The sequence below is a fragment of the Labrus mixtus genome, chromosome 22 (genome assembly GCF_963584025.1).
Source record: "Labrus mixtus chromosome 22, fLabMix1.1, whole genome shotgun sequence".
In the NCBI taxonomy this organism is placed as follows: Eukaryota; Metazoa; Chordata; class Actinopteri; order Labriformes; family Labridae; genus Labrus; species Labrus mixtus.
This window is the reverse complement of record NC_083633.1, coordinates 13,000,746-13,027,912: the sequence shown is the minus strand read 5'-3', so window position 1 is coordinate 13,027,912 and position 27,167 is coordinate 13,000,746. Positions and strand designations below refer to the sequence as shown.

Sequence of the window (27,167 nt, the reverse complement as noted above, 5' to 3'; positions counted from 1 at the left end):
GATACATCTGAGATCTGCTGAGTCTGCATGCCAAGAGATAAACTTCAGCTGCACAGTCATTTGTATGCAGGAGCTCTTGTTCCTGTCACTGGGTAATGAGAGCCTGGAGCAAACAGCAGAGTGATGGCTCCTATTTCATATTCAAAACAAATCAAGAGAGGAGTTTAAAAAAAAAAAAAAAAAGCTGTATTGCTTGCGTTAAGGCTGTATTTAATGTTAACATGTTGAATAGAGTTCTCTGATGTTTCCTGATCTGTCGCCATTTGTATTATGATATGTAGGATAACACAATTCCAATTCATAAAAATGATAATCTTATAAAGGTAAATGAAAAAGTTGAGACGAAACAGCAAATTCAGATGCTATTTTGTTGAGAAAAAAACCCACAAGACCGGGTTTAGAAATGTATCCAGAAAGATGCTGACAAAGTTGCAGATTTAACCCACTGAGAATAAAATAAACAGCGCAAATTGTAGGTTTCAGCTTTGGTGGATTTTAGTCATGCTATAGCTGCTAATGGACCCTATGGGTGACAATGTTGGCTAGTTAGCCCCGTAGCATATTCATTTTGAGCTTGTTAGCATGCTGACATGCAAGTACAAACTTCCAAGCAAAGTAACTAATCTAAAAATTAAAAGCCGTTACTAATTTGTTAAATTCCTCATATATTCATATATTCTTTTCAAACTTAACCTTGAAATGTTCAAGACCAACGTCTTTTTTGTCGTCGTACTAGCACAGCAGAAGTGCAACTGCAAGTATCATCCTTTTTTGGGGGGAATGTAAAGAGCAAGCTGTGATAAATTCAACAATTTTATACTTGCATTCTCAGTCCAAACACACTTTATAAAGTGGTTATTCCCTTTGAATTCAGTTTATATAGTTGTTGTGGGCGCAGGTGGCCGAGTGGTTAGCTAGCGCGCCCCATAAACAGAGGCTGTAGTCCTTGAAGCGGGCGGCCCGAGGTTGAATCCAACTTGTAGCTCCTTTCCTGCATGACATTTCCCACAGTCTCGCACCCTGATTTCCAACTCCACCCACTGTCCTGTCTCTCCATTAACACTACATTCCCACTCTCTTATTCACAGCATGTTAATATGGTCTATGAATCAATGCAGAGGTTATTTTAAAAGCAAGGAACATCCAGAGGCTATTGGCATGCATAAATAGAAGGCAAATCTTTCCAACATTTATATCCAGTAATGCAGTGGGACAATGCATGCTGCATACATTTCCGCAGGTTAAGGACAAAGGAAGGGGGAGGCTTACATCAGAGTGAGGATAATTGTGTTAATGAGAGTGAAAAGGGGAAAGGTGATGAGGGAGGCTGGGGCAGGAAAATGACTGCAAAGAAAAGGGCAAAAGGTAAAGATGTGAGTTGTGAGCCAGAATGGAAAATAAAGTGAGATAAAATTGGAAAAAAGTTGATATGTAGCTGTAGGGCCTGGACCGATAAGCAGGGCAGGAGATAAAATGATATGGAAATGGTGAAAAATGACGGCAAGACACCCGGGAAGATTGTTAGATTGCTGAAGATGGAAATAAAAACTGAAAGCGTGAGAACATCAGATAAAAGAAGTGACAGAGGTCATTGAAATGACTTCTTTTACAGCCTGCCGGATACATGAATCCGCTAGATTTTTTTTTAGTTGCATCATTGCAAAATGTGCTTTTCCTCCCTTGAGATCTATCAGCCACCTCATTCTCTGTCTCATTCCGCTCTCCTGCCAATGCATCTGAGTCATGTTTTTATTATCACAACCTTTTTTTGAATCCTGATGACCTTGTTTTTATGCAAAGTCATTGTCCTCCATATGTCCCACCATGAATTACATCACACTGTAACCGTGAAAAAGCCTCTAAAGAAGCAACGAAGCATTTCCTGCTGTGGGCCATTTACTGTAGGCAATTCTGATCAAATGGTCGACTAAGGTCAGAATTTTTTTTTTTTTTTTTTTTTTTTACCTCATTCCATGTGTGAATTGTTGCTGGGTGCAGAAAACAATCAGAAGCTTCATTAAACATGGATGAAGACAAACAGGGCAGGGACTGCAGGCCATAAATGCAACACAGACAGATGCACATTCTGCTGCTTATGTCTCTCGCTGCCATATAGTCAGTTTGAAATGTTCCAGGCAGAGAGTGCATTCCTATCTGCCTCTTTCATGCTATTTCCAATTTGTGTAAGTGACCCAAGTTTCAAGAAAAAGTTGAGATATTGCAGTGGGGTAAAAAAAGACAAGTTTGGCTCAGGTGGAAAAGATGATCTTGGGGAAAGGCACTAAGCATGTAAATGACGTAAGGATAAGAAAATGTTGAGCTTCAGCAAATGTAACAAACAAAAATGCCATACAGGGTTAGGTAAGTGTGTGTGTGTGTGTGTGTGTGTGTGTGTGTGTGTGTGTGGGCAGGCAGCAACAGACATTCCAGCGATCCACCTACTGCTGCTAAGACTTAATCAGGGAGACTGGTGACAGCAGCGGGTTGATGTCAATAGGTCCAGCACAAACACTTGAGCTGCTGAAGGCGAAAAGCAATTTTGCCAAACCTCTGTTACAACGCAGCATACTAAACATAAGAATAAAAAAAAAATACATTAGTGACAAAATGCAAAACAAAAAGTTCAGACACACTAAGGTGGTTTCGGTAGACTGGGCTGCCATTGGCTCATGAGAATTGGGGGGTGGAAGGCGAGGGCAGGAAGACATACTTCTCAGCAATTCATAGAAGCCTCCCATACCGTGTTTCATTGCAAACTGCAATTGGCTATTTTGCAATTTTGAACTTCCATTGTACACAGAGTCCCACATCGTATTCACTTTTGACTGCTTTCCATTCCCTTAATGCCACTCTTGGCAATTTCATTTATTTTCCCCAATAAGAAAGTAAGAATATCAAACAGTTATTTATTGACGTTCTGTTTTACTCTATTAGCAATTGTTGGCTCTTTCAGTTACATTTTGCCACTGTTTGTTTTTAAAGCACATTTTTTACTTCATCAATAACTCTAATTTTCCAAAAACATCTGGTTTTATGTTTCTTATCTTTTACCCAACGAGCTGGGTCCTAACAAAACAAAGTAGGCGTACATCTTTCGTTCATATCTTTAGTCATAAAGTCTTGTTGGTAATTGTTTTGTATCCATGACAGCTGAAGTCCTGCTGGTCTTGTTTATCCTCCATTCTGTCAATATACAGTAGTCTTTTTTTTTTTAGGTACTTATGCCAATGAATGGTTGGCCTTTTCCATGACTCTCCACTCTCTTTTGCAGCTTGTTATGTAAGGCTGATGGAGAAATGCTATAATTATTCATATTGAAAGTGTTGCACCACAACCTACTGCTCTATATCCGCCCTGCGGCAACCTGCAGCTTCTAATTTAAGAGCAATCGATGTACAGAATGGGGGCAGGGACAGTTACTGTACATTCCTACTGCAGCTTTCTCTCCATTGAATAACTTACTGTATAGTGGACTTCTGATACTTTCCAGATGTCAATATTTTCATAGAAAAAAAAAGTAACGTATGAAGAAGCATCTCGACCAGCGTAACCCCAATGTGAGCTTTTGAGCTTCTAAGACACCTGGTTTGAGGGACTGCGGGTCGGTCTGTGTCGTTGGGGGAGGAGCAGAGGCAGTCTGGGTGGGAGGCAAATGGGCGGAACTGTCCATTAATTGAATGCCAGTTTGAATTACACAGACGACTGAACTTTGTGTTATGATGTAGGAAGCTCACTCATCTCCTGTGACGTCCCACACAGGGAACTCCATTGACTGCACTGCTTTAAAAGCGAGAAGTATCACTAACATCACTAAACACAAAGGACGTACAGGTAATACCTGTTTGTCGTTAGATGAGAGTGTATGAAGTTATTTGAAGGAGCTGATGAAAAAAATCTTTGTTCAGAAATAGATGGAATAAAGAATAAAATGAAACATGCTAAACCAAAATATGTAGCATACAGAAACGTTTAATGGCAATTGTACAGTTTGTCACCATTGTCTGGGATACGTATAAAAACATGAAAATAATTGAATATTTTAAAAAAATTGTACATTGTACAAAATATATATGTTTGGTTACACAAAGTGGAAATGTATCCGATTATAAAAACATCTATATATGAAAAAACATAATAATGTGTAATGCAAAAAAAAAAAAGTCACGTCAATGATAGCACCATCACAGTGATATAACTCATTTCAAAAATTGACTCAAGTGATGTCACTCGAGACCTCATTAGCCGGGGCTGAATCTTACAAATCCAATAGAATAAAATTGTTTGCTACTGTTGTTAGACAGTGGACCTTTGGTGGCTTAAGGATAAATTTGATGCTACAAGCAGCTAAATGTCCTTCTGAACTTGCTATGTTTGAGATGCATTGTGGGAAATGCAGGTGCCAAGTTTTCAGGAAGGAAAAAGAACGAGTGGAATAAAAAAAAAGAGGATTTAACTGGCTCTGCTGCATGCAGTAGTTCTTTTATAAGCCCATTACACTATTATGGGTTATATATGTATATATGTCATTTACATATGTATTCATAGGATAAAAAGTAATGTACCAACATAAAGATATATAGAAAAGATATCCCTGACTGAAATCTTTAGATGTTTTAAAAAAAGAATTTGCATATCAGTTTTTAAAAAAAGTCTTCTTGTCACATAATTGTCTACCATCTGCAGGTTTTCTTTGCTTCCTCCGTGACCATCAAACGCTGCTGGGCTCCTCCATCATCATCTTATCGTCTACTTCGTACACACTCCTGTTCGGCTTCCCCTGCGCCTTGAAGATGACCTTGCCACACAAAGTGAGAATTGGCTTGTGTGGTTGAGCCTGACGCAGATCACTGGATGGTGTCATCATGTTGCGGGGATTCTAGAGGTTAGACGACAGGCAAATTAAAAAAGGAAACATCAGTAAACAAACTCATTCACCCCATTAGAGCGTCACAGTTAAGTGCAGAGAAAATACATGGCTTTATATCTGTGTCTATATATATATATATATATATATGTCTATTATTTACTCACTTTACACATTCTGACAAAAATGAAGATAGGGATGCACATCAGGGGAGTAAGGATGAGTACACTCCCAAATGTAGCCCCCCAAGCACCAGGGTAATATTGATACACCGCTATAGGACGTGTTTCGGACAGGTCGTACAGCAGTGTGATCTAGGAGACAGAAAATGATCGAGTTAACGCAGTTGTCCACATACATGCATATACATATATATGTGTTATGTGTACGTTTGAAAATGATGTGCATATGTGTGTGCCAGTACCCATGAAATATGTCAATTAATCTAATGCAGTAATGTGGAAACCTCAATTTTGCATTGGAACTAGTGGTTATATCCCTAAAATATCCTTTATTTTAAGATGCCCCCTGTACTTTCTAATCTCGACCTGCTCATGTCTGCAGGGATGTGTGTTTTTAAGAAAAGATGAGTCCACATTTTCAGTTAAAGGCAGCAATCTCTCCTCTTTCTTCCCCTTTGTGTGCGCAGGCATAATTACTGATGTGGTGAAATGGAAGTACGTGAATAACTCATCAAAGATAAAAAAGGCCAGTGAGGAGGGAGGATAACAGGCAGCATGAAGATCAATCAGACATAAAAAATAAAGTGGGAAATAATGAAAGCAAACAAAGAGAGAAGAGTCTCACTCCACAGATGGTCGGTGTGATGAACAGCCAGCAGTACTTCAAGGCGCGGGTTGGGGCGTAGCCGATCATGTCCTCGATGTTGTCACAGAAACGGTCCGCACCTTCAAAGTCATGGTGTGAAATACCGAGAGATGTTGAATCCTGAGCTTTGAGAAATCTTTGTAAAGAAATGTATTCACGGCTGATTTTCACTCACTGAAATAGATCAGATTTTCAAACACACTATGTAGGATAAGTGGACAAAGGAGGACTGGGTCCATCCAAATATATAGGTATCACAAGACAAACACAAAAAGGAAGTTAAAGACGAAGACAAAAGAAGCCACTTGTGAGGTCAGGAGGAGGATGAGATGAGAAAACTTCTCAGGTTCCGCCGCAAAAGAGAGAAGAAGAAGAAGACGACGAAGAAGAAGAAGAAGCAAAGAACTAAAGAAAAAAAAAAGAGATAAAGAAAAAATTAAACAGGAGGACACAGATTTGAGACTGGTCAAGTACATGACCTGGCTAATGGAACAACATCCACAGAGTCTAATTAATCTAATTACATCAACTCGGAGGAGTAAAGCGAGCCGTTTTATTTAAAGTTTGGTCAAGGGCGTGTCTGTATAAATAACGTAGACTCACTCGGATGACACAGAGAGTGGCTCAAGCTGCAGAGGCAAATCAATATCTCAATGTGCATCAGTAAAAGTAGCCTCTCTTTACTCCAAAAAAACAAAAGACTTACTCTAAATGTAAATACTAAGGATGTTTGTGGAAGGAATATGGCTCTGGGAGTGGCAATTAAATTCTGTTTTATGGAAGAAAATAGATTGTTTTGTCACAGTTAGGATACAAAATGCACTAAAAATGCAGATGAAGGGACCCTTATGAGAGCAGAGGAACTATACGCTGTAATTTCAGGCAGTAAGTTAGCTTCTGATGAATGTCCTGGGTGGAATTAAGCATTCAGAAAAGGCAAGGAGAAAATGTAAGGACACTTATAGTGTTGATATTTCCTCTGTTTGAGATTGAAAAGCGTTGCTTTTTGGTTTCAGTCCTGTAGATGGAGCACTCATCCTTCTGGTAAAAGGTCAAATTGAACAACACAGTGCGAATGCAACAACTCTATAACCCTATTCAAACTGGACTAGTATTATCTCGTGGTTTAGAAAATGACCCGCCTGCTTGTGTTGTGTGGATGCTTTCCCACAGCTTAAACAAAGCCTTTATGTTTATCCCCCTAAACATGAAGTTCACATTCCACCTATAACAACTGTTGGGCCTGCTGTAAGATTGCACAACAGTTCCCAAGTGTTCTGTAAACAAAACTGTTGATTTATAAGAAAATGAGGTCCAAGCACCAGTTTTGGATCTTTACCAGAGCTGTTGCAGAGTGAACCTGATGAATTGCCAGGGGGGGGGGGAAGAAAAAAACTAATTGCAAATGCTTTACTGCCAATAGAAATATTTCAGGTCATGCTCTTCCACTCTTGAATAAGTCGTTGAAATTACCTTGAGCGCCTCGTTATAGGAGATATTAATTACATTTCTCTCTCTCTTATTTCGCTTTGATTTTTCCAGTTTTCCAAATATAAAGTGCAGTTCAGGCTCATGTTTGGCAGGTATAAGGTCATGGGTGGATGTGTTGTCTTAATTCAGATGAAACATAACAGAGGCTGGAGGCATATATGCTACCAAGCGAAATGTTTACCAGACTGTAGAAGAATGAAACGGAGCGCTCTCAGTGCAAGGACACAGTGTATTTAAAGTGGAAAAGTCGATGATTTTGTACGTCTCACTGACGGTCGATCTTGTTACAGGTACTCAAAACCCTTAAAGCACATCTACAGGACTGTATATGGAGTGGCTCGCAAAGAAATAGGAGGGATATGTTGGAGAAAAACAAAAGAAAATATACTATAATGTCAGTCTCATTCTTTCCTTTTTGTGTATTGTTGGTAAAGTTTAGAGGTGTAGGAATGAAATATAACGACCTTGGATTTCAGAGTTTTTATCAGAAGCTGCTTTCTGACAGAAAAGATCGCATCGATGCAGTAAGGTGATTAAATTGCTGCTTTTAGAACCACGTTTACTTAATAAATTGAATGAAGTTGCATTTGTTTTGACTGTGAATACAATACACGACTGATCATTTTGATTTTTGTGAAGAAAAACCAAGACAACTTTTTAAGGAAGTAACTAATCTGATGTTATTAAAAAAAAATAAAAAATAAACCTTTACGTTTGGATTAGGTACAGAAGAAGCTACAATATTGAAGTTGAAGAAAAAACAGGACTTACCATAAACCCAGGCAATAACAATGGTCTCAAAACAGGCAATAAAGAGGAGGCTGATTCCGCTGGGACCGTAGTTGTCGATCAAGGTAAAGAGAACAATCCCTCCCTGTAACATGAGCAGTAATAAAACATTCAGATAAAAAGTAACGGCAGGCAGGGAAAAAGCATCTGAAGATCGACCTGACTAGGATTTGTTTTATTTTGAAATTGTGCGTTTCCTTGTCTGACTTCCTGTCTGGGTTATTCCAGTCTGTCCAGCTTTACACGTGCCTGCAATGTCTTTGGGAAAATTTTTAAAATGCAGTCCAAGTGAATTTATTCACAGTGAAATTAATCAAGTGCAGCAATGTGTACAGTGTAGGCCTGGAGAAAAGTGTAAAAATTAAAAATAACAAAATGCAAAAAGGGGACAAACAAAAGAAGAGACTGAGCTCTAAACAACGCCGCCCTGGGACTTTGCAGCTCTGTACACTCTTTGATTACTGTCATGAAACTCTCCAACCTCCAACAACCTGCAAGGCCTCAAGCCTCCTCTTATATAGGAGTTGGCACCTACCAAAAAAGGTTTGGAAATCAATTAACTCTCAGGAGAGTATTACCTGTTCTAAAAACAACACATCAAATCTAAAAACACATGAAAATATGTTTCAGTTGAGTAAATACTTAAAGAGCCATTTAAATAACACATTTAATCTCGACAACCTAAACACCCCTCCACCTCTACCAAACATGGCGCCTTCCTCTGTTTGGCAGTTCCTGGTTGAGAAAGAGGAGCAACAGGTGACTAACAAAGATATACTTCATGTGTTTAACAATGATTTCATTTGTTTTCATGTAAAAATAGTCGGTGTGGGGGTTTTTTTGCTTGAAAATACAATGTTTGAAATTATTTGTCAATTTTGTCAGAGTTTAAGAGTTGTTCTGACCTTTTGACTAAAAGAAAAACTTCTAGATCTGTTATCTTCTACAGTGACCGTAATGAAACAGACAAATGATTAATAAAAAATACAACTATGAGTTTTCAATCACAGCATCTTCTCTTTCCCCCCCCCACATCAGACGTGCCCTTGTTCTTTCTGCTGTTTACCTCCGTGATGAGTGGCAGCCCCAGTAGAAAACAGACACCAGCGATGACCAGGACCAGGACTTCTCTACCTCCCCGTCTCCTCAGGAAACGTGGAAACATGTCTGTGAGGGCGGTGGCCAGGCTCTCCACACACACAAACTGCAAGGAGTGAAAATGAGAGTTTTTGTGAACTATGACAAGATAGTGAGACAAAACAATACCTGATGCGTCGTATAAAGTACAGCACCTGGGTGTCCAGGCCGAGGAAGAGGAGCATGAGGAAGAAGAGAATCGCCCAGAAGGATGAGCCTGGCAGCATCGACAGAGCCCTCGGATATGCTATAAAGGCCAGACCAGGACCTGTGGACAAACACATGACTCTCTCAAGACCAAGGATTTCAAGTCCTTTTAACAAAAATATGTAGTTTGAAAAATCTTTAAGTATCTCATGACCAGCTCAAGAGTTTTCTTGTGAACCTTTGATGGTCCCCATTCCCCTGGTTGGGAGTTTAAAAAAAAACTACTAAACTTTGTTTGAAGAGTACATTTCTTACATAGATTTACCCCAAAGTGCTTTAAAAACATGATTTAACACAAAGCAAAGCAGTGAACTAGAACACAGAAAAACAGAATGATCATTAAATATTAAAACACATGCCACTGGCCAAAAAAATCAAGCTTTTAAATAAGTGGTTTTAACTGAGCTTAACATGCCCTCTTGTGGACATTGTTGGTTTAAAAGTATCACAGCAAGAAGTTGAAAGTTAAAGAATACAGAAGTTGAGGATCAAACACACCAGATTCGACAACATTTTCCATTGGCACGCCCAGTTCATGAGCCATGAACCCCAGCACTGAGAACACAGCAAAACCAGCAAAGATACTGGTGGCACTGTTCAGGCAACAAAGTGCCAAGCAATCCCTGCATCATACCAAGAGCACAACATGAACGTGAAAAACATGACATGTGATATTTGATGATTCTTAGAGTGGTGTGTTGGACGTGTGAGGACGCTGACCTGTAGCAGTTGTTGTTATATTTGTTGTAGCTTCCCAGAGAGGTGAGAACTCCCTGACACACTGCGTAGGAGAAGAACACCTGAGTCCCTGCGTCTCGCCATATCTAGGGTAAGAAAAACACAACAATGGACTAAACCATTTACAGCCTTTTGCTTATTTGCATTGCCAATCACTACTTGATTGCCTTTAAAATACATTTTCAAAATCACTACAGAAAGCACAAAAAAGAACATCTGAGGTAAAGTTTACACTGTATTAACAGTCATGCACTTGCTCTTGTCCAATCAGTTGGTCAGACTCAGAACTTCCTGTTTCATAAGAGACAATAACAAACAGCTTTGCTGTAATTAGTATGTTCCTTTTTTTGGTTTCTGTGTCATTCATTCACTTCATCTACGTGAGTGAGTATGAACCACATGTGGATGTGTGTGCCTCCAGGTTTTGTGAGAGAAGTTCTGGAATGTCCGTCTGTAGGCTCTTTAGTTTTTTTCCATCTGGTTAACATTACGCCCACTAAAAGTCAGAGTAGGCACTGCTCCAAAGCAATGTACAGGACCATTGTCTCTCGTCCCGCCCACCCCCCCCCCAGTCGGAAAAAATAGAAGCTTAATTTTGTCGTAAAGGATCTTTGCATCTGAAGCATGTCCTGTTGGCTGCTCTGCATTCATATTCACACACACAGCCTGACACATGTTCAAAAGGAGACGCATTAACACACCAAAGGAACCGCAGATGGAGGCCAGAACTCAATTACAATGTCCTCTTGGTTAAGCAACAACAGACACTCGCATGTTAAGAGCGACTCATTAGAAGAGATCTGTTTCCAAGAGCATCTGGAATTGTGTAACTCTGCCTCCACCTGTTTCCATTCACTTCTTAACCATGTTTTCAAACTGTTACGAGAGCTTGTAACTCGAGGGCGGCTCCGTTTGTCTAGTGAGTGTAGCAGGAGTATGTGAACCTGTCGGATACTTTGAGTTGCAATCATTTCCAGATGAACACATCCGGTCTAACGTACAAACACTTTGTGGAAACACAAAATTCTAAAAGTTCAAACGGTTCAACGATTGAAGAAAATTGAAATTGAAGATACTAATACTGCAGAATTTTGTCTGTTTTCTGTTAAGAAATCTGAGAAAACACCACCGTGGCTATTTTCAAACATGGTTAGAAAACCAGCTAATGAAGCTAATTGGGCAGGTTCTCAAGGCTGTGTGTGGGCATGGCCATCAATAGGCAGCTGCAATCATTCATAATTCACATATCCTAATAAATATCTAAATTGAACCACACCCAGATCAAAGCAAGTATCAGAAACTCACTATTAATCCATGTGGAATATTATTTTTTCATAATCCTATTTTTTTACTTTTATGTACATAAAGCCCTTCATTTATTTGGGTTTACATTGGCTTTAAGGGGTCCCCTCTGAACCTGCAAAAGTCTCAATTTTTTTTCATGTAAAATGACCACTTCCTCCATGACCACAGGATTATTTGCACACATGCATGCAGAGATGGAAGAAAAGGGAAGTGACCCCCTGGCAGCTTTACCCTCCAGTGATCAGAAAGAGAGAAAGAAAGAGAAAGAGAGAGAGAGAGCCTGAGAGGGGATGGGTGGCGATCAAGAAAGACCCCTTGCTGGCAGACACAGATACAGTCATTGTGCAAAGAGGATGCCAAATGATACAGAATGCACCCTCTGTTTTTTAACCATTTCCTATTGAGTTTAGAGACGATGACATCATTTTGCTGAGTGAATAACAGATCTGCTGTAAGCATGTAACACAATGTCCTGGCTTAAGTTTAAAAAAAAAAGAATAATTTGCTTTAAGGAACTGACTTCTATGGGCTAAAATAGTCTCAAAATGGGTAAGAAATTCACTCTGTTGATGTTACTGTTAACTCAAGGGGGAAAACTTCTTTGACAAACTTCTCACCGAAGCGGATCTCAGTTTGCTTTTCTTGCTAAGACTCTGGCTTGGGACCGGAAATAAATGTCAAGGCAGAAGGGGGAGAAGGGGGATGAGGGGGTAGGGGAGAGATAATAGGACACTGTGTTCTTCCATGGTTGATTGTAAGTTCTAAGAGCCCTGAGTCTGTTGGCATGTGTTTACTTTGGGAGCCAAAAACTGAATTTCAGATGACACTGAGGTGATTCTCCTCAACGTTGATGTTCCCTTTTCGAAAGCAAACACAACAATAGCTACAACAGTGACTTCTTACGTTTGGGTCACCGAGCTTGCTGAAGTCAGGCATGAGGTAATATTTCAGTCCATCTCCGGCTCCGGGGAGTGTCACTCCACGGAAGAAGAGGATGAGCAGAATCACGTAGGGGAATGTAGCAGTGAAGTACACGACCTACAAACACCAAAAGTAGATAATCAGTTCATATTTAGACACAAAAACTCACTCGAGGGATTTTGTTTGACCGCAGGAACAAGTCAGAAACACAACACTGATATATTACCACCTTATAGAGTTGATATAGCTAAATACTGTCTACTTTCTTAATCGCTTTCCAGCCAAGAAAAAGCAATAACTTGCTCCATACGGCTCCAATTTTCTCCATAATTGTCTGTTATCTATTGTATTCAAATCCTTCTACAGGTCAATATACAACCTGTTGACTTTCTCAGGTATACTCTGCAATATCGTTAATTTTGCGCTTGCACTTATTCTGCTTTCTGTCCAAACTCTCCATGACGTAAACCAGTAAAACATGCAAAGGCGTGATTTAAAAACCGCCTCAACAATCCTTTCACCTCCTATCATTTAGGCAGCTTTTCTACGTTGATCATCTGCACAGTGTACACAACCAAACCTGAAGTTTATTGGAATGGACACGTTCCAAGTTTAGCCATTATCTTTTGGCATCAAAACCGTGGGAGCACTGAGACAACGGCCATGTACAGTCAATGATTCATAACAATCACACAGCAGTGGAGATACATAGAGAGCAAGCTGAACTACAGACAGTTTAGTTGCATGGCTGGGATCTTAGAATGAAAGGTTGGATTTATATGTTTCTGAACCTCGAGGTGCCACTTTATTACAGTGAGTATTGAAGACGAGTAATAAAATAATATACTAAAGAAGTACTCGCCTTTCCTGTGGATCTGATTCCCTTAAAGATGCAGATGTAACACAAAACCCAGGCAATCAGGAGACACAAGGCCAGGTCCCAGTGAACCTGACCAAGGGACATGTCATCTGAAATTCTCAGCACCCGATTACTGTGGGGGAAAATATCACACACATAAAACACAAATACACAACTGCATCGTCTGCAAACAACATGATGATGGATTGACACTACAGATGCCCAAAGCAAATGAAACCTTTTTGTGTCTTCTTTCAAGATGCTTGAATGAAGTGGGATTTTCAGCTTGTGGAGGATTAATTAAAGGACATATTTCCTTTTTAGTGCATTCAAATCCTGCAAACATCTGAACCATGACTTGTGATGAGTGATGTTTGAATCTGCCTTCCTTTTTTTTTTTGGTGGCTTTTGTTAGTGTTGCACAAACTGCCTGGGAAAGAACATATTGTCGTCATTGAGTGATTTCCCAACGTCAGTTGTCGAAACCAATCAGGAGTTTGTCATGTGAGGAGCAGAAGCCTGTTTCAAAGGAATAAGGAAATACGGGGAAAAAAACGAGAGTGAAATACAAAATATTGAATTAAGTTCTAATTTGTAATGTAATGATGTTATCTGCTCTGCCTTTCATTCAATGTTAAAGAGCCAGAGTCTCGTGTTCCCGACGGACACAGAGTCATCTACTGGTCTTATCTAACTTAAAAGGATTTAGGCTCACACTTTGTTCCGTCTGTTTCCGGCATAGCCCTAAGGTGCCCTGGTGTATGTGTGTATGTGTGTGTGTGTGTGTGTGTGTGTGTGTGTGTGTGTGTGTGTGTGTGTGTGTCTGTGGGTGGGCTGTGTTTCTCACGTCCAGAATTCCATTTCTGATGTCCTGACAAAGGTAGGATCAGTTGCATTCCTGAAAAAAAAAAAAGTATTCAAATGATAAATCTTAAGGCGGCCAAGCAATCAGTCAATGTTTCAATAACATGAGAGCTTGTGTGTGTGTGTGTGTGTGTGTGTGTGTGTGTGTGTGTGTGTGTGTGTGTGTTTGTTATAGTATGTGTGTGTGTTTCTCACCAGAATTCCTGATGATCAGTTGAATTCCTGGAAGGGGAAAAAAGGATTCAAATGATAGATGATCAGTCAAGTTCTTTCTGAGGCAGATTAAAATATTCCAAACATATAATAACACAGATAAATAATCAATAATGTTAAGAAATAAGCTTTAGAGTCCCTTGTTAATATATATATATAATAATCACTATTATAATTCAAGTACAACATTTGTGTCTGAATTGTCTCCTTAGTGACATTGTTTAGGAATCCATTTAAATCCACAGGTGGACATACACACCTATCTTTGCAATAACATAACATGGGCCCCATCGATGGGTCTGGCTTCATAATACATAAACCAATATATCAATGTTGTGCTTTGCCTCTGTGCAATGCCTGTCAGCACCTGTGTGTCCAACCGGGCTCAAAGCTGATCGTTTGCTCTTCCTGACATTGTTCCCTTTTTTCTAGATCCTTGCTTGTGTTGTACTTACTCTCTGATGTACGTCGCTTTGGATAAAAGCGTCTGCTAAGTGAATTGTAGAATAGTAGAGTAGAATCTTTTTTTTTCAATTTGGTTTTTAAATGGAATCATCAAGTCTTATAAAATGAATCAATGAACAAGCCTGTGAGAGACTGTAACTGGGACTTTGTCTACTCCAGACAAAGCCAGACTAGCTGTTTACATTAGTTATGCTAAGCTAGGCTCACTGGCTGCTCTGTGTAGTTCCATGTTTTCTACATGAGAGCAGTATAGTACTCGTTTAACTCGCAGTAGGAAAGCAAAGTTGCACACTTCTTGAAATGTGAAAGTCTCAGTGGAAACATTATGTGATGACCTCTTTTGTTTTGATAAATCACTACTGAAACAAGGCCTGATAATCATTTAGATTTAGTGTGCACTCTTCACCCTTAAAAAGTCTCATGAGTGCAATTGATACAGTTACTTTTCACTTAAGCTACAGATGTAAGAACCTCCCCAGCACACATCAAAGAATGGGTATGTCCCAAAAGCTAATATATCTGTGGGAGCCAAAGCTAATCTCACCTTTATTAAAGCTTTTTCTAAACTACATCAGTATGAGGAGCTCAACACTGCAACACATCCAGTACTGTATGTTCATCAGTATGTGATGGTGATACTTGCATGTCAGGAAGGTTTTCAAAGTAATCAAGTGAGGTGAGGTTGTTCAGGAATGACCAGTTGGAGCCTGGTTGATACAAATGAGGGTTGGCAAAGTGGCTGTAGTGCCCGTGACACAAATCTAAGAGGATGAAGAAAGAGAAGTGGAGGAGAGTGGACATTTTTTTTTATTTTTATACTTCAAATGTGTGGAATTCTTTTCCCCTCGAAGTCTAAACAACAGCAACAGGCAACACTTCTAATCAAAAGCAGATGAACCCACGTTATTCCCCTCAAAGCTCACCAGTGTTCCAGGGGTTGTCACATGTTGACCAGGGCAGCGGGCTTTTAAAGGAGTTATACAAGTAGAGGATGGCCCAAGCCAACACCACGATGTAGTAGATGTTCAGGTACAACACAATCACTTGGGATGCGATCCCAACGCCTGTGGGACAGAGTGAGTTTTTTACACAGTTAGTGGGCTTTTCTGGCTGCCGTCTTCTTCTGTGTTATGCAACAGTTAGAGCTCCTTAATGCAGGTTTGGTTCCCAGACTCTCCCTTGAAATCTCCCTTGTATTCTTACCGTTTACTAGAAGCATCTGCGTGTGAAAACAAGCCTTTTAGTGCATGCACAAGGTAGCTATTGTTGAGGGTTAAATGTTCCGGAACTTTTCAAGTCTAGCATTCTCAAGAAGCTGTTGTGATTCGTTTTGGAGGGATCTGGACGGTAAATGGCTGTGCGTGTGTTTTTGTTTTTGTTTTTACTAAACTATTTTTTAAAAAAGCACAGTAGCAAGCATTTTTTTTTGCGCATGACATCTGATTATCTCGTGTGATGCTACAAAATTGGAAGGAGCCTTGTTTTACCCTCGAACATGGGGCATATCTTCCTCCAGGCGGTCACCCCGCCCTCACTCGTGTACTGGCCTAACGCCGTCTCCAGGAAGAACACGGGGATGCCGCAGAAGAAGAGGAACACAACGTAAGGGATAAGGAAGACACCTGCAAAAAAAAAATCAAACAGTTCAGATGCAGAAGAGTCATGTGACTGTAAATGAGTTGGTAAGTTGCACACATATTAAAAACCCATGATTAACTGATTGATGATGAAGTGAGAGTGCAAAATGTTCCATGTCACTACAAAGAAATCTAACAGATACTGCCTGAAGAATTACTAATACTTAGACAACATACATAGGACAAATAAAATAGTTTTCATGAAACTCTGTTGCACACAAAAAAAATTCTGAAAATTTCCATTGCTTGTATTCAGCTGCAGCAGCCATTTAATGTTTTTTGGGGGTTTTTTCCAGCAAATGTCAACTTCTATCCCTCACCTCCTCCATTCTTGAAGCACAAATAGGGGAAACGCCAAACATTTCCAAGGCCTATGATCTCCCCAGCCATGGAGAGCAGGAACTCCGTGTTGCTGGCCCATTTGCCCCTTGGCTTCACTCCCTCCTCAGGAATCTGTTTATCTTGCCTGGGGTCCCTCGTAGGAGCCCCTGCGGCTGTTTCTTCAGTCATGGCCATTCAGTCTGCTGTATATGCACACGCAATAAACGCGCAAATCACATTTTATGAACTCACGCGCTCCTCCACAAGAGCACACATTGCAAAAGTTTTTTACAGTGGAATGAAGTTATACAATTTAGTCGATGCATTGCATGTATTTAAGCCAATGCAAAATGAAAAGAGGCTCTGATAAAACAATTAAACCCCCAAATTTAATTCACAACAAACTATTGGTGAAATAAAGATCGACTAACTGTTGAGTATTCCAACAACTATCCAGAGAAGTGCAGAACATGACGAGAGAATTAGATATTTCCAGTGTCTTGAGAGGGAGAGAGGAGATTAAAAAGCATGCATAATACTCACCCGTGAGCTTGCAGTGGTTGCTGGCTATTAAATTTCCTCACTGGCCGAGACAAGTTGGAAGAAAAGCGTTATCCTAAATAGGGTGTGTCTTGAGGGATACCACACACACTCAAAACTGACTGCCCCATCAGTTTGTCCGCATGTACTAAAAAATACGCTCACACAACAGTTAGTGATAGCAACATGTGGGTATCCATGCCAACAACTTAATTGAAATAACATAAAATAGTCTAACTTTTGACAGCAGAAGGAATGACACAATAATATTAAGTAAGATAAATGCATCAACTCATCTGGTTATTATTATTTTATTTTTTAAAATGTTTTTTTTAATGACGGACATATTTCTGTGCAGGAAGGTGCATCATATTTTCCTGTAGACGAATCAGTTGTGTCAGTGAAATCTTAATAAAACAACAATTATGTCCGCAGTTACTGTGCAGCTCGTCACCCGACGAGACAAACCTCAGGGCAACAACGCACCCAATCCAATTGGGCGGAGTTCCATCCGATGACGCAATGACGTTCGGTATGCGACGAAACCAGGAAATAAAAGTAAACAACGCTGAGACAAGGAAGACAAAAATGACAAGTAGCGTTAGTTTTTCCTCTTTATTCCGAGTTTGCGGGCTTTGTGGGCATATGTTCACAATGCATGTCGGATGCATACCTCGATAAGGACAGGCTGAAAAGTGGTGAGACTTCCGTAGAGTTGAAACGAGTCGGCACGGCAGCTGCTAATGATAGCTAGCTGGATATCGTCATTCTTGTATCATTTAGATTTTTTTTTTTTTTTTTTTACATGATGCAATTCTTGCCCTTCGTTTACTCCCTCTTTGTCAGCTGCTGTTTTACTGAGTTTGTTCGCGTGTCTGCACTTATTTTATTTTTTTATTTTCAGATTCAGCAATGTTAGCCTTGAGATCGTCCGAGGAGGAGTCCCCAGAGATGGAGGACATGGACACCTCAGAGCCGAACTGGTGCTGGTTCTACTTGGCTGAGTGTGGGGTGTGGCATATGTTTGAGGTAGTCACAAGACAACTTCCCAAATCACAACACACACACACACACACACACACACACACACACCCTCCCTCCTTATGTGACACTACAATGTGTGAAGACTCAGCACAGTTCAATGTCAGTGAGTTGAGGTCTGTTCATCAGTAAAAGTCCAGGGTGTTGTCTTCAGCTGGCACGAAAAATGCCAGTCGGCGGCTAATCCTTAGAGCGTTACTGTAAATCCATTGTATTGTAAGTTTCCAGTCACCTATTTCCTCTGCATAAAGGTTAGACATTAGTGAAGCTAATAAAAGTACAATCAGTTTACTGCACATTGCACAAGTTTACTTTTTCTTTAAATTTTATTTTATTTACCATTTTGTACCTTTTGCACAATTTAGAATTTATTACTGTAAATATTATTTATCTTATTTTTACCTCATTTTATTTTATCTTATTTTACCTTATTTTGGTTGTATTGCACCGCGGGACGGAGACAAACGCAATTTCGATTCCGCTGTATGTCTGGCATATTTTGAAATTGACAATAAAGTTGACTTTGACTTTGAAAAAAAAAAAAAAAAAAGAAGCTGTCCCCATAAGCTGATTTATATTTCATTATATTCAAGACAAATTGTGAAACTCCTCACGTGAGAATTTACTGGTTTTCTTTGTTTCACTTTGTTGTAAGTTTGTTTTGGCTGTTGGACTAAGCAAAACATTTGATTCAGTCCCAAAGTTTTCTAGAACATTTACTTGAGGTAGTTGCGATATTTTCTCGTAAAGTCAAGACAAAACAATTGAAGACAGTTCTGTGCATTGGACTGCCATTAAATGTTTACATCACTGCTCATCTGCAGATTAACCTCTTACCTTTTCCTCAAAAACGTGTTTAAGATTTCATTAAATTAAAAAAACGGATGTCTTAAATTGATTGTTTTAAGTGAAAAACAGAAAGGAAATTGAAGATATTCAACATTATCTTAAAGCAGTAAAGGCTACAGAATTTTTTTTTAAGCCTAAAAAATAAACTTTTGTATGAATAGTTCAACTTCATTTTCTAAAAAAGTAACACATTAATTCCAGTTCTCCAATAAACTTATTTATCTTCATTATTATTCCTGTCAGATTGATCCCAGTGCGGCCTGCTCTGTGACCAGTGCTCAGATCGAGCAGTGCTACAACAGGAACCAGCGGGGCGTCATGGAGTTCTACACGGCTAAGTACACCTACAGACTGGACTTCTCAGGTAGAGTCATACTGATGGCACTTCATCACACAGATGATAATCTGAACTTTTAATTATACGGTTATGATGACCTTCATCTGATTTCTCACCAGCTATGCGGCAAATCAACGTAACAACGGGGAAGCAGCGGCCAATCAAGCGTTCCCTCCATTCTGCAACTGGTTTCAGGTAATATTTGATGCTTTGTTGTGAACAATTAGAGAACCTGAGTTGCCCTGGAGCTGAATATTTTGAAATATTGACAAAAGACTTTCTGTATCGTGCACTGATTTCTTACAGTTTATTTTCTTTATGACATCATTCTGTAACAGACATCATTCTTTATGACATCATTCTTCATAACAGTGGCATTAGTGGATTGATGAGATTCAAACCCCCCTTTCTCACTCTCTTATTTGTTCTTATTCTATCAGGTTTATTTGTGATAATCTTGCCTTGCCTGTTCCGTGTCACTGGGAGAGAATCAATACTGATGAGCCCTATCAGGTGAGTACAATTACACATATCCACTTAGTTTTGAACACACACACACACACACACACACACACACACACACACACGCATACGTATTTAGTGCTCAACAGGGTTAGCTTCTTGTCTTGGTCGGGTCATTTTCTTTAATGGAAATTTTGCTGATTCATGGTGTCGCACCGTCCCTGCAGGTATTTCAGCAGCACATCGATGCTGTCAAGATCTCATCCCAAACATTCTGTTAAGATGACATTTGGGAACGATGTATGGTTTGAAAACACAAATGTTTGCTCACTTCAGCGTTTACAAACTGCATTTCAAACCTTCAAAGATTTATTTTGAAATTACAAAATAAATCCAACTTAATACTGCAAATGACTCAACTCCTGATTATAAAAGATCGGATTGCAAGTGCAATGAAAACAAAAGTGAAAAAAATAATCCAGCCATTTATGACTGTTTCAGATTCAGATTCAGAGTTTTTATTGTCCCACAAGGGGAAATTTGCGTTGCAACAGGAGCACACAGAAGACAAGAAACACAAGGACAACATCACCACAAAACATAAACCAAAACAAATGTAAAAAATCAGACAACACAGCAAAATATAAAACCAAATAAAAACAGCGCAATATAATCAGTCAAGAGCCCGTACCAGAATGGAAATTCAAGTTATTAAAGTGCAAAGTGGAGGTGTGCAAATGTGCAATTCAAGTGCAAAAAGAGCAACAAATACCTAATTGTTGTTTAACATATTAATTGCACTTGGTAAAAATGAGACCTGGAGTCTTTTAGTCTTCCTCACAGGAGCTCTAAAACGATGACCTGAGGGTAAAAGGTCAAACTCACTGTGAAGTGGGTGATCTGGGATCACAAGTATGGCCCTAGCTTTCCTCTGGACCTGCTGATTATACAAGGTCAAAAGCCCAACCTGACACCTCCCTGAGATTCTGCTGCTTGTTTTTACAAGTCTCCCAAGTCTATTCTTGTTTGACAAGTTCAGGCTTCCATACCATGCAGCAATGCAAAAAGTTAAAACAGATTCAATAAAACTTTTATAAAACAGAGTCATCATCTCCGTAGACACATTAAAAGAGTTCATCTTTCTTAAAAAGAACAGACTTTGCTGAACCTTCTTGGCGGTAGGGTCAACATGATTTTCAAAACATAACCTATTGTCCAGAACAACACCCAGATATATGTAGCTTTCCACAATTTCAATGTCAGCTGATTTGATACCAGTTGGTATTTGGCTTGGTGGGGACTTTCTAAAATCAATGATCATGTATTTAGTTTTTGACAAATGGAGAAAAGATTCGTCACACCAAGCCACAAAGTCATCCACAACTGGCCCATGACCCTGCTCGCCCCCCTCAAGAAGGCTGACAACAACAGTGTCATTTAAGAAGGTGTGTATTACTGTGATTGCTGTGACACTCATTAGTGTACATAATGTACAAAAGGGGTGACAGACAACAACCTACATTGTTTTTACAACAACTTAAAAAAATAAATAATCCCTCTTTGCTGTTGTTAACATGTCTACCATTTTTGACTTATGAACCAAGCTTTCACAGAGTAAACGGATTCGGTCAATGGACCTTTTACACCGCAGGCCAGACTTACCCATACACACACTGATGGTAGAGGTTGCTGTGTAAAGTGACCATCAGAAGTAACTAATCCCATTCAAATTGCTCCAGCTGCTTCGTCGGCCACTGCTCTGACTGCCTTGGTGAAGCAGCGTATTTGGGGTTTTGTGTCTTGCCCAAGGACACAATGGCTGCAGGAGCTGGGGATCGAAACCCCCGACCTTCCGGTTGAGAGACGACCGACTCTACCAACTGAGCCACAGCCGTAACTCACAATCAGTTATTGTATTTGAGTTTGTGGTTTTTTTGCAGCTCGTTCAGCTTGGAAGAGACACATACGAGTTTAAAGAAGTCGCCAGGTTGTATGACAGGACCATGGATCATCCAATCAAATGCATTCAGAGGATTCAGAACCTCGACTTATGGGAGTTCTTCTGCAGGTAAGACATTTATCATATTGTTGCGGGTAAAAAAAAGTCATCTCTTGTGCCTCCATAAATTCATTTTCCAAGCTTGTGTTGAACTCGAGTAACAGGCGTAAACTCAATTGTCCATCATGACGTCGTCTTGATCACATCCCTGTCGTCCTTTGTAGCCAGAATATACACTTTGTATCAAAGTGATAAAAGTACTGTGTGTTGTGTTCTTGTTCCTTGGTCCTAAGGAAGAAAACCCAGTTGCGAAAAGTCAAGCGCACGCTGGACATTGAGGAGCGGATGCTGTTTCACGGCACAGGACACAGCAACATACAAGCTATATGTACTTTTAACTTTGACTGGCGGCTCACAGGTAGCCATGGCGATGTCTATGGCAAAGGTAGATCCTTCTGTGTTTTGTAATGGACCACAAAACAATATAAATTGACTACTTATTGTCAGATTTTTAACATGACATTTTCCTTTCTGCAGGGAGCTACTTTGCTCGGGATGCTAAATATTCCAGTAAATTCTGCCACACCACAGGGAAGCACAGCACCACCCTGCAGAGACACGGACTCGCCCCGCCAATATTTGCTTGCGAGCCGCCTTACAAGACAATGTTTTTAGCCAGAGTGATTGTTGGAGAATACACAGTCGGACATCCCATGTACTGCAGACCGCCTTCCAAGGACGCCAGCTTCACCAACTTTTATGACAGCTGCGTGGACGATATGGCCAACCCAAAGATTTATGTCATTTTTGACAGCAATCAGATTTACCCAGAGTACCTGATTGAGTTCTACTGAAAGTCTAATAAGAAGATGTATACAATGTTTTTTTTTTTTTTAAAGGTTGGATTCCAAATACTGAAATAATTTGGATACAGAATAAAAAAGATGAGACAGAATGGAGCAAAATTGACATTCTTCTTTCAGTCAGATCCAGTGCCAAACTGGAGCACAGGTCATCTAAAGTGCCTTTGGGGAAATTGGAAAATGAAGACAGTCAAGGCTTTGTGTAGAGTCCGTATACTGTACGGTGTGTTTTCAATGGGCTCTTGTGGTTGGAATGCTTCGATGCAGCAAACAAGGATGAAGAAACGGACTGAAGACCAGTTTTTGTGGCAACGCTGTAGTAAGTGCAGAACCTGTGCTTGCTTGTGAAATCTCTGTGCACAGTTTGTTTAGAATAAGAAACCTGTAGGTCATAGGGGATGTCCTGACATCTGCCGCTGCACCTTCCTTCACATCCACAGTGCCACGCATGTGCTAATTTACAAGTTATGTCGACATGATTCAAACTACAAAACCAAAAACCACAACGTGTTCCTGCTGTGTCATAAAGAAAACGATCCGTCAGTTGTCAACATCTGTGTGTACCTTGTACGATGTATTATGTAGACATGTTTTTTTCCTTTGTTTTCATTCAAAAAAACGCTTCTACCTCTTCATTTTTTGAACCATGCATTGTGCACTTTCCCCCCTTTCCATGAAAGGTTTTCTAACTGTGTCACAATGACATAAAGTTGTGATGTCGTGTTTTCTCGTGGTTCTCTAGCAATATGCTCATGTGTGTATATTTTACGACCTCTGCCCTCGAAAAGACTCCATGGCGACTGAGGTTGGAAACAAAGTTCATTTGAAGGTCCATCCCAGCACCACGTTTGACTTAAAATCATCCCGAGTGTGATGTCACCACCTGCTTCTCTCTTTTTTTCAGGGAATACGCAGGTTCTCTCTCCACCTGGTGTAAATGTATCAGAAAATAAATGAATGTAGCCAGCACATGTATAGTACTGTAATGTAAATTAGTCTTATATTGCTTTGCTGTGTGTGTTTGTTGAGTTAATTCTATGAATTTGTGTGATTCTGAGAAAGGAGAGTAACAAAAGGACTTTAAGCTTTGTTTGCCACTAGGTGGTGCAACAGTACTAGAAATGCATTTTCCCATTGCAAACGCAGACCTGTGAAGAGATCTTCAGTCTTTACACCACAGCTGTGAGTGAGTGAGTGAGTGAGTGCAGAGCTGGATGAAGCTATACTTGTCTGTAATTTCCACATGTTACAGATAATAAACTTTTCAACTGAAGTGTGTATCTCTTTAACACAATTGATAAAGTATCTCTGCTGGTGACAGTGTCTCAGATCTTTTATGTAAATATTTGATAGTGAGGAAAGCCAGCCTCCTCTGAGGTGTGGCATTGGATGATGTAAGTTAGAAACACTGATATAAACCCTGCCATCTACCTGGACAAGTTAGACATAGCTGTTCCAGTTTTTTTGATTTACCACCATCGCTTTGATATGGCAATGTGGGGCAATGAAGACGTGGAATTAATGGACACATCAGACCAACCATGGTGTTGGTATTACCTGGCAGACTGTGGCAGGTGGCACAGATTTGAGGTGAACTTTTTTAAAAACATTTTATTTAATTTATATATATATATATATATATATATATAAAATACAGCTTTAAAGACATAGTTGGTAGAATGTGTGAGATTTCATTTCTCTTTCTTGCAGGACGACCCAGACAGCTCCCTTAAAAGTGAGGATATTGAGAAATACTACCTCAGAAACTCAAAAGCGAGTTTGACTATATCTTCATTCAAGAGTCAGAGCAAATTTGATTTCTCAGGTATGTGACTCCATTTCCTTGTTTATATACAGTTGTCATTTATGTCTGAAAAACTCACCTGACTCGCCTTCTTGTGTTCTTTACAGCAATGTTACAGACAGACCTCAAAACAGGGAGGCAAAGACTGATCCATCGGGGCTGTAACACAAAGACAAGGTGAAACAAATCAAACAACAAATCACAAATCAAATTCAAATGATTCAGTTGTGAGTGTATGAGGCTCATCGGTATAGTTTCCAGAAAAATGAAAGTGAAAGTAACTTAACTCTTTCCTCCCACAGTTGCCCTTGCTTCATAACTGAACTAGTTTTCTGGGAAAAGGTTGATCCCAGTTGTCCATATCAGGTAACAACGAGATACATTTATTTAAAAAAATATACTGCTAAGATTATCTTAATCCATTTTTTATTTTAAGTAAAAATACATTATTTTATATTCCTTACAGCTAGAACACCTGCTGAACAGACACAAACTCAATCCACAGTGGAGTTAGCATGAAATCATTCAAATGTTCAGAAATAAGTTAGTAAAGTCTATTTCCTAATACAACGTTTAAAAAAAGGTGGTCTTCACTTTTTTTCTAAACTAATCACAATAACTTAAGCTAGTAATTACTTTGAAGTAAATAGCACAAGCTTTGTGACTAAAATTAGCCAACTAGCTTGCAAGTAGCCCCAATGTTTTTCTTAGCATCTGAAATACAAACACAGACTATATTTAAAAGAAAGAAGGATGTTTAAAAGTATTGAAAGCCTTTTAGAAGATTTCTTCAGGATCCTCCACTGCTCTTCTACCCGTTTGGCTTTAAAAACAGAACAAAACAAAAAGACATTCATGCTTCATTATAAGGGGAGTTGGTACCACAGCAGATAGTGCATGCCACGTGTACAGAAGGCTTTGGTCCACTGGCACTGATATTTAAAAATAATGATGTTTCTAGCCTATATTTTAATTTGTTTCAACTTAAGCCATGATTAAATTATTGTATCTATATTTGACAGTTAATCCCTCTGAGTGAACTTACCCCTGAGTATAAGACTGTGGCTGGTTATGTGAAGAATGACGGGCTGTTGAACAGATCCTTAGCATCCATCTACAGGATACAGAATTTGGACCTTTGGGAAATGTATTGTAGGTAGGTAGGTTTTTTGAGTTTGACTCCCTTCTTTATCTTTATAATGTTTCTTCTCTTTTAATCATCATTTCCCTTCTTTTGTTTGTTGCAAAGGAAAAAGAAACAGTTGATGAGACTCCAAGGTGTCAAAGAAATCAAAGAGAGAAGACTCTTTCATGGGACTGAAATCAAAAATGTTGACACAATTTGCAAATATAACTTTGATTTAGGATTTGCTGGTCAAAATGGCCACGTATATGGCAAAGGTAAGTTTAATGATAATGTGAAGCAACATGAATAATTGTAATGTATGTCTGACTATTTCTCAATTACTTCAGTTGACTAAAGTTCCTTTTTTTTGTTTTTAAGGAATATATTTTGCAACACATGCTGCATTTGCAGACAGATACAGCCGGAGCAGCACAGATCCATTGCCGCTGTATGGTGGAATAACACAACATGCTGAAGTAACCAAAATCATGTTTCTGGCTCGAGTGATGATAGGTACACCAACCGTGGGACAAACTCATTTCTTAAAACCTGATCATGGAAGTCTAGAAAACACTCACAACAGTTGTGTTGATGATATCAATCATCCCAGTATGTTTGTGATTTTTGACCCAAATCAAATCTATCCAGAGTATTTGATTCAGTACAAATAAAGTCAACATTTCTACCTCCAGCTGTCTGGGTAAGCATTTCTCAGGAATATTACATGGTGGTTTGAAAGACTTAAACGGACACAAACTTTCTGGTTTCTGTATATTTGTGGGCACTTTAACTGACAAACACATTTTACTTTGGTTACACATTTTTGTTTGAAATAATGTTGTGGGGACTGACACACTTTCTTGGTACATGTACTTGAACTCTGGAGGTCTTCCGGGCACGTCCAAATGGGAGTAGACCCAGGGGTAGACTCTAAACTCACTGGAGGGATTATATATCCCTTCTGGCCTGAGAACACCTCGAGATCCCCCAGGAGGAGCTAGGAAATGTAACTGGGGAGAGGCACGTCTTGGGGAACTTGCTTTGCCTGCTGCCACCACGCAATCCCAGATAAGTGGAAGATAATAGCTCGATGGATGGACATGTACTGACGTCTGACTGAACATCATTCTGTGGAATATTTACTGACATTCTCTGGGTTGTTCAGGGATGAGGATCAAAAGTTTTAAGGACACTTAAGAAACTTTTTTTTTCAAAAGAGGAGCTCAAATATGCTGTAAAAGAACGTAGGATATGTTTACATAAGTTAAGCTTTTTTTAACACTACCCTTTATTTATTGGAGGTATTATTTATAAAATCATCTGTAACATAGTCACCTTTGTCACAAATTTTACTGTGACCATTGCAAGGAGCTTCATAAATAAATACCCAGCAGAATCAAACAACATCTACTAGTTTTTATTTCTGTTCAGTCTTCTCATAATCTGTATTTTTACTGGATATAAAAGGTTGAACACTGACTGTGTTGTAGCATTGTTATGTTGATGC

At 39.5% G+C, this 27,167-nt stretch overlaps 3 protein-coding genes across 4 annotated transcripts; 2 read left to right on the top strand and 1 right to left on the bottom strand.

Annotated features, from left to right (window-relative positions):
• Positions 1-3,951: 3,951 nt before the first annotated feature.
• LOC132956744 (sodium- and chloride-dependent GABA transporter 2-like) lies at positions 3,952-17,323 on the bottom strand. Its single transcript, XM_061030356.1, has 16 exons — positions 17,183-17,323; positions 16,639-16,842; positions 16,169-16,303; positions 15,605-15,745; positions 15,325-15,442; positions 13,987-14,037; positions 13,143-13,272; positions 12,263-12,397; positions 10,037-10,140; positions 9,815-9,939; positions 9,265-9,377; positions 9,039-9,176; positions 7,955-8,057; positions 5,672-5,772; positions 5,032-5,178; positions 3,952-4,876 (listed from the first exon to the last, which is right to left on the bottom strand). The coding sequence occupies exons 2-16, from the start codon at positions 16,832-16,834 to the stop codon at positions 4,709-4,711; spliced, it is 1,905 nt and encodes a 634-aa protein (XP_060886339.1). The 5' UTR covers positions 16,835-16,842; positions 17,183-17,323; the 3' UTR covers positions 3,952-4,708.
• A 379-nt stretch (positions 17,324-17,702) lies between these two features.
• Positions 17,703-24,003, top strand: LOC132956247 (protein mono-ADP-ribosyltransferase PARP11-like). Of its 2 annotated transcripts, none has more exons than XM_061029568.1 (8): positions 17,703-17,877; positions 18,084-18,208; positions 19,313-19,433; positions 19,526-19,601; positions 19,847-19,919; positions 21,809-21,936; positions 22,165-22,312; positions 22,405-22,692. In XM_061029568.1, exons 1-8 carry the CDS (start codon positions 17,838-17,840, stop codon positions 22,540-22,542), a joined length of 849 nt encoding a protein of 282 aa, XP_060885551.1. In that variant the 5' UTR covers positions 17,703-17,837; the 3' UTR covers positions 22,543-22,692. The 2 variants fall into 2 exon arrangements, with proteins under 2 accessions (XP_060885551.1, XP_060885550.1); XM_061029567.1 differs by having other exon boundaries at positions 17,704-17,877; positions 22,161-22,312; positions 22,405-24,003.
• Positions 24,004-24,065: 62 nt separating this feature from the next.
• LOC132956248 (protein mono-ADP-ribosyltransferase PARP11-like) lies at positions 24,066-27,167 on the top strand. The gene is made up of 7 exons (XM_061029569.1): positions 24,066-24,320; positions 24,441-24,555; positions 24,642-24,711; positions 24,837-24,900; positions 25,557-25,690; positions 25,784-25,935; positions 26,039-27,167. Exons 1-7 carry the CDS (start codon positions 24,219-24,221, stop codon positions 26,329-26,331), a joined length of 930 nt encoding a protein of 309 aa, XP_060885552.1. The 5' UTR covers positions 24,066-24,218; the 3' UTR covers positions 26,332-27,167.

Excerpts from the sequence above, each read along its gene's own strand:
- LOC132956247 (XM_061029567.1), top strand. The coding sequence starts at position 17,838 with ATGTCGGATGCATACCTCGATAAGGACAGGCTGAAAAGTG. Across the intron at positions 18,209-19,312 it reads GGGTGTGGCATATGTTTGAG|ATTGATCCCAGTGCGGCCTG; the intron begins GTAGTCACAAGA and ends TATTCCTGTCAG. Across the intron at positions 19,434-19,525 it reads CTACAGACTGGACTTCTCAG|CTATGCGGCAAATCAACGTA; the intron begins GTAGAGTCATAC and ends ATTTCTCACCAG.
- LOC132956744 (XM_061030356.1), bottom strand. The coding sequence starts at position 16,834 with ATGGCCATGACTGAAGAAACAGCCGCAGGGGCTCCTACGAGGGACCCC. Across the intron at positions 5,179-5,671 it reads TCACACCGACCATCTGTGGA|ATCACACTGCTGTACGACCT; the intron begins GTGAGACTCTTC and ends TCTGTCTCCTAG. Across the intron at positions 4,877-5,031 it reads TTTTTGTCAGAATGTGTAAA|AATCCCCGCAACATGATGAC; the intron begins GTGAGTAAATAA and ends TCTAACCTCTAG.
- LOC132956248 (XM_061029569.1), top strand. The coding sequence starts at position 24,219 with ATGGCAATGTGGGGCAATGAAGACGTGGAATTAATGGACACATCAGAC. Across the intron at positions 24,321-24,440 it reads GCAGGTGGCACAGATTTGAG|GACGACCCAGACAGCTCCCT; the intron begins GTGAACTTTTTT and ends TCTTTCTTGCAG. Across the intron at positions 24,901-25,556 it reads ATCCCAGTTGTCCATATCAG|TTAATCCCTCTGAGTGAACT; the intron begins GTAACAACGAGA and ends TATATTTGACAG.